A 7516-nucleotide genomic window follows, 5' to 3' on the forward strand; every position below is an offset into this window, starting at 1 on the left:
TCAAGCTTATATATACATATGTGTATATGAGTATATAAATATACATATATACACATATATGCTTATTTATGTGTATATATGTGTATATACACATAAATGTATATCTATGTATGTATATGCATATATATATGTATATGTATGTATACATGGGCACACACACACACACCGGTATGTGTCTACATATATAAATATATGTGTATATATACATATATTTTATGTTCATAAATACATAAATATATATCTATATATGTATACATATATATGTATGTATGTGTATCTTCATATATATGCATATATATTTGTATATTTATACATATATATATATTGTGCGTGTGCGTGTGTTTGTATACATATGTATGTATGTGTATATATAATATATAACCCCAACCTCTTTACATCACGAAATAAATAAATTGCTTCTCCGTGCGCAGACGCTGGACAAAAGAGGCCAAAGAGCAGTTGCACAACAAGTAAAAATAAGACCAGACCGACAACTAAAAAGCTCGCGCGGGACCACAGATGTCACACTCCCACAGCCCCGGAAAAGAGAACTAAAGAGAAGATTGGAGCGCTATAGATCCCAATCCCCACAATCTGCCCCGTCTAACCCAACGTAACCCGGTATACTTAAGGAAATTCTGAAAATAAACATGACCGAAGCAAATACACGACCAAGGTCACTTTCGATGGAGGGTCCCGTTTTCTATGCGCGCTCGTGTCAATTTTCTCGCGACAAACAAACGATAGGCTCGCTTAAGAGGTACGAGATTTGCGGGTCTCTTTCGACCTTAACGCAGGAGAGAACAGAGCTGTAAATCGCCAGTCTGAGAGGAAGGGGGCAGGGGAAGGGGACGTAGTCACCGTAACCGCGCCGGCCTAAGAGTGAAAGTTGTTGCATTTCTCGAGGTCGAAGGAAAACTTTGGATACATTCCAAGCAGTATCTGTGAATTTGACTTCGGTTTCTTTTTAATGTAATTATTATCATTCGTTTTTACATATCACCGCAATTCTGATCCATAACTCATGATTTTTTATGTTCAAGATCAAGTAACCAAACACGCACCTTGCGCACACCAGACATCCGAAGGTTGACAGTCATACATCCCCCCCTCCTCTTCACCCCCTTCAAGTAAATGGGCGTGTCTGCAAAGAGATGGTCCCGCCCTGGCACAGTGACGTCAGCTGCGCGCATGCGCGGGTGGCACGTGGAGAAACTGATGACCGGGCACACGCGAGAGCCAGTCAGTCGTGTGTCAGCCTCTGTAAAGGTGCGGTACCTGCCTATACCTCAGTGTGTAAGCGACCCTCCTTGTGGTCGTTAAGTGTCACCGTGCCATAGTGGACCTTCGGGACTTTAGCCCTTCCTTGCTCCCTCTTTGTTGAACGACACCATACACTGTCTGCGCCGCCGCAGTCCATCCGCCATGACTATACTAAGGTAGGATATTTATCTCCGTCCAGGATTTTATTAAACTATTGGTGAACTATAAGCAAGAGATTGCGAAAGCAAAATAGTGCCTGCTCAACAATATGCGCTAAAGGTCAAAGTGAATCTCTACGGTCGTATATATATCTACATATATATACATATATATATATATATTTGTATTTCTATATATATAAGATATATAATAGACGTAATATATATATACACACATATATATTTTATATATATACATATATATTTTATTTATATACATATATATTATATATAAATATATATTTTATATATACATATATATTATATATATACATATAAATATATGTTTATTGACAGACACACTATAATGCAGACGTGTGTGCATGACTGTTTGCGTGCGTGCGTACGAGTGAATGTGTGTGTGTGTGTGTGTGTGTGTGTGTTTGTGTGTGTGTCTGTGTGTGTGTGTGTGTGTGCGTGCGTGCGTGCGTGCGTGCGTGCGTGTGTGCGCGCGCACTGTCGTCTTAAAACCCTGGGTTTTCATTTTTGTTAAAAATAGGATACTGTGAAAATCATATAAATGTCTATGTCTATACATTTATACAAACACACATATATAATTACCTATACACGCATATGTATATGCCCGCATGCATACAGACATACATAGATTAAAAAATATATAGATATAGATAAAGAAATAGGTGTTGGTAAAGAAAAAATAGATATAGATAAAGAAATAGTTAAAGACCAAGAAATACACAGATATAGATACAGATATAGACACACAAGCACAGATACACATACTCACACACACGCGCGGTGAGGGCGGTGACAGCGTGGGTGTGACAATGCCTCGCCTGAGTCTCGGGTGAATGATGTGGCTTGTTCTCCACCATTTACAAGGGTGGTTGAGTAATTACCTCGCATAGCCTCATTTGCGCCCGCTGCATTTGGGTGCATTCTGTGAGTATTATATGCAGCCTCTGTGACGCGGGTGGCTCTCATTGTTGTTGTTGTTGTCTATGTTGTTATTGATGTTGTTGGTGATGTCGTTGTTACTGTAAACGCCGTCGTTGTTACTATTTTTGGATTTGTCTGGAGTACGTATTCTTATATTTTTTCGATACTGAACCGTAATTTAAGATTATGTCCTACTACTTTCTTTCTCCATTTTTTCCCCTCAAAACTAATCCTCCCAGCGCCATCCGAAGAGAAACTGAAAATCAGATGAAAATAACCACAAAATTACGAACCTGATGTGTAATAATCAGTGTTTGAGTTTAGGTGGGTGTGAGTATTCGATTTTTCTCCCGTTCTCTTCACTTTTACTGTCATTATCCAAATCTGTAGCCGTGTTCAAAGTGTTCACATCTCATTAAGCTGCCATTTCCTGCGTTTCACATCAATAAATGCGTTCAGTCGACGTCCCATCAATGTAGTGTTGTAATGGGTTATTATTTTTATTCCTTATTTCAATAGACAAAAATGGTTAGATTTGAAGATATGTTAGAAATAGTGATTGAGAAAGGAAGAATGAGGTGCAAGCGAAAGCAACATTGCTTGTAAGCAAAGCACGAGAGACAACACTTCTTTTGACGAATGAACAAAAATACACTAGAATCAACATTTGTGCCACACCTTGCTTCATTGCGGTCTTCGTACGAGGGAACAAGACCGAAGTAAGAGGGAGGAAAAAGAGGAAAATCAGCCCACTTACTCTAGCGAGACACGGAAAGAAAGAAAAAAGAAATAAATTGATTTCCTTCAGCCTCGACACCTAGTCACTCTCACCTCTTTCTCTCTCGCCAACTGTTTTTGATTCAAACTCTTACCTTTTCCCTCTTTTATCGTTTTTATCTCTCTATCTCTCGTTCTGTTTATGGATATATATACACATATATGAAGTCTTGACATTTTCACTCTTTCACGTACACACATATGTATGAATCTTGCATTTACACGTTCCAAATAGACTTTACTTTCGTGCTTGTCTCCTGGTTTTGCAAATTGATCCATCTATGAACGGCCGTTTTAGTGCGTCAGCTAGAAGGTCGACATCCTGTACTTGTTTAAGGGCGTGTTCAACCCTATTGCGCACTCGAGACATGACTGTCTTGGTCAGGGAATCGTGACGTGACAATACGAATGATATAAAAGAGGGAGGAGGTAGAGAGAGAGAGAGAGAGAGAAAAATACATATAAAGAACAGTCAAAAAAAAAAAAAAAAAAAAAAAAAAATCCGATCATCGGTCTCTTTGACATTTCAGACCCCTCCTCATTCAGTGATACAAGAGAACAGGATAAACCAAAATATTCAATTCAAATACAAAAAACAGAGACACAAAGGGGTGGGAGGAGGAGGAGTAGGGAGGAGGGAGGGGGGGAGGGAGGAGGAGGAGGAGGAGGAGGAGGAGGAGGAGGGAGGAGGGAGGAGGAGGAGGGAGGAGATGGAGGAGGAGGGAGGAGGAGGAGGAGAAGGAGGAGAAGGAGAAGGAGGAGGAGGAGGAGGAGGAAGGAGGAGAAGGAGGAGGAGGAAGGGGGCAGAGGGGGAGTGTTGGCTCGCATAGTTTTAGCTGAATTTACCAGGCGAATCCGCACGACTAACTAAGCGAACGAATTGGCGAATCATTCAGTGGCTGGAGTAGACTCGACGTAACAGAAGACTGGAAGTAGGGGGGCGGGGGTGTACGGAGGGGAGGTGAAGACTTGGGGGGGTGTTGGGTCCCCGATAACAAAAAGTACTTTTGGTAACTAGTTGCTGTTCCTTTGTCTAGTTTGTTCACGTGGCCTTGGTCATGAGCTATTGCAAAAGCTTCTTTTCATCTGTTCTCTAAACTTCCTTATTTCTGCATCAATACCATGTAAATGCCCCATTCGTCACTGTCATCAATAACGCTGTGGTGCATTGAATGGAAAACCAAACGTAAACCTATCATAGAAAAATGAGAGAGAAAGAAAGGGGAAAAATACGCCCTGAGAATCTCCTAAGCCGAAATTTTGTTCCCGAAGATAAAACAAAGAAATTTGGAACGCGATGTGAACACGAAGTCAAGGGTCCCAGTGTCAAGAACTTTCCTCTAACATCAACCCTGTTTAGTGAACCATTAATGAACTCGGGAATTCTCTTTTATTTATCTTCCACTTACTTGACCATTCATTGACATTTATTATTTTAATATGCTTTTTATTTGATACTTATACACTCAAAACTTAATTTGAATCTATTATTCTTCGTAAATTTCATAACAGTATTTATAATCGAATGGTACATCTAATCAAGACGGCATAATACTCTTATTAGTGTTATTACCACTGAGCAATGAGCGCTTCCCTAGAATTTAGTATTGCTAAATATGACAATGCAACATAACTAAACATTGCATATATTTTTTTTTATCACGGCTATGAAGGATAGATAATAATTGGACATCATTTTTTTCTACAACACCGGTTATAAAGGTGAGACAGCATAAGTTAACTTTTTTTTTCTTCAGCACTGGATAATGGGGAGAAACAGCATAACAGAACATAATGTTAATGCCTTCAGCACTGGGCATGGGGTGAACGACAGCATAACAGAGCATGATTTCAATAGAGCTGCCCATCAATACCCTCCTAACACAGTGACTCCAACATACCTTATCTCCTTTGTACCAAAACGGTTCTGCTTGTGGCGCTCAAAGGCACAACTGGTCCTCAGGAATTCCTTTTCAGTGAACATTGGGTAACTGTGCTAGTTTCACATTGTTCGTGGATTTCCTGCTTTACTTTGATTGATTTGGCTGCTGACTTTTTAGATTTTGACTCCAGTGTTAATATTTCTTAACTGAGCATTTTGAAAGAACAAGATATCGACTATTATTTATTTCTTCAACAGCATTTCAACAATTTTCCATCAGTATCTCAATACACCTGCATAGTAACTCTCAATCTCCAGACGCCTATCAAAACACTTATCGAAAACATGAACAAGAAAAGAAAAAAACTCATAATGACTTTGAACTCCAACAAGTAAAAGTCTTCAGAGACATTGGCCTGAGTCAAGCGTGTGCCCCCAGGAATGGGCTGAGCGTCGAGAGGTACATTCACTAGGCTTAGGAATTTTAGCAAGGTCTTTAAATTGCAAATGTTTTTCTTTTTTTCTTTTAATTTTGCCTTTTGACTTTTCTTTAAATTGATTGTACAGTTATTTAGATTTGCTGGTAACTAGGTTAAATATCTAAATATTCACAGTATGTTGTTTATTGTTTAATTTACTATTGATTCAGATATACCTTTGATTTTTTACAGTTCATTTAATCAGGACCCGAAAATTATTCCTCCATTTCTTCCTTATGTGATAAGAGCCATTTTGCAAAGTGATTGTATATTTACATTACACTGTAATAAACTTCTTTCTCAACGTCAAATTCATTGTTGTTGCATGAGCATCCACCTCCAACCAACTTCATGACTGAGGAGATTCAATAGGAAAATATCGTTAAAACAACGCTCACAAAGAAGAATCCAAAGAAATGTCTTCATCCATTTCACGTCGTTGTTCCCAAGATAACAGAAACGAAGGGTCAACCAAAACTGTTATTCTCCTCCGAAACCAAATTCTGATCTCGCAAAAAAAAAAAAAAAATCTTCCCAAAGGAAAGTTTTCGACAACTATCTCTTCGCACTCATCTTCGAGCAGTTTTCGAGTACGAACGCAAAGTGCCCGTAAATATGATGGTGAGATTGGAACGAAGAAAAGAGATATTCTTGTGCACATTGGAGTGTTTCGCTCATTTGGTTCAAATGTGCGGTTAGAAAACTTTAATACATGTTTAGATTAGTATGAAATTATGCTCATGTACAGCATATGTAAACAAAAACACACAAACAAACTCAAATACAAACATAGCACACACAAAAAATAAACACAAAAACACACACGCACAAAGGAAAGCACATTATAGAGACGCGAAAATAACATAAACTCCATTTACAAATAACACAAACTCCACAAATAACAAACTCCACTTACCACACCTTGCCATAATCTATCACCCGACCGCACACTTCTTGGCAAAGTGCCGCCGAGAGGAGACAGTGGTTTTGCCGACAGTTATCCAGTTACGACAGGTGAAACATATTCTTTAGAAAGGTGGAAACGGATCTACAGAAACTGTTTGTGGATCGTGGGAAAAGGTGAGATAAGACGCTCAAGAATAATGTGATCGTTGTCTTTGATTGTAAGACTCTCTCTCTCTCTCTCTTTCTATGTGCATGTATGTGTGCGTCATTTATAAGTTATAAGTACATAATGTATCTATATGTTATACGTAATATACGATATATGATATATATATATATGTATATATACATATAAGAACATAAATAAAAATGCGTATATGTAAATACATATATGTACACACACACACACATACATACACACACACACACACACACACACACACACACACATATATATATATATATATATATATATATATATATACATATATATACACACACACACTCATATTATATATATATATATATATATATATATATATATATATATACACACATACACACACACACACACATGTGTGTACAAATTGTAAGAAGCACATACACAGGGCAACTGACAATATAGAAACCAAAGTGATAAAGGCAGTCAGCGTGTGCACTACCCAGGCGTACGAGCAGCAAAAATGCTTTACAGACCCACTGACGCAATGTCGTTCACGTCTAAGCCACGTCGCCATATGACTTCCTGTAAGCTCCGTCGAGTCCCTTTTTGCAAGCCGGATGCATACATGGAGAGAAAGGGAGAGGAGGGAGAAAGAGAAAGAACAATACACACACACACAAACACACACACACACACACACATACACACATATATATATTAGAGAGAGAGAGAGAACGAAGGGAACAGAGGGGACAGAGAAAGTGAGAGAGAGAGAGCGACCACGTACCATGCACATATTGCATAACATTGGCCGTGCATGATCAGGCTGTGCGAGAGGGTGTCGGGTCCTGGCATGTCGATGGCAGTGCCATGGTGGCACTCCCCTCTGTCTCGAACACCTTTTTTTCCTTTTTTCCTCCGTTTC

At 38.9% G+C, this 7516-nt stretch overlaps 1 protein-coding gene across 1 annotated transcript in view; it reads left to right on the forward strand.

The window, feature by feature from the left end:
* The first annotated feature begins 1225 nt into the window (after positions 1 to 1225).
* LOC125029127 (peroxidase-like) overlaps positions 1226 to 7516 on the forward strand; it is a 102080-nt gene continuing 95789 nt past the window's right edge. The window contains exon 1 of the mRNA XM_047618936.1: positions 1226 to 1439. Coding sequence (XP_047474892.1) covers positions 1426 to 1439 — 14 coding nt within the window. The 5' untranslated portion in view covers positions 1226 to 1425. The remainder of the gene's footprint in view (positions 1440 to 7516) is intronic.

The sequence above is a fragment of the Penaeus chinensis genome, chromosome 9 (genome assembly GCF_019202785.1).
Source record: "Penaeus chinensis breed Huanghai No. 1 chromosome 9, ASM1920278v2, whole genome shotgun sequence".
In the NCBI taxonomy this organism is placed as follows: domain Eukaryota; kingdom Metazoa; phylum Arthropoda; class Malacostraca; order Decapoda; family Penaeidae; genus Penaeus; species Penaeus chinensis.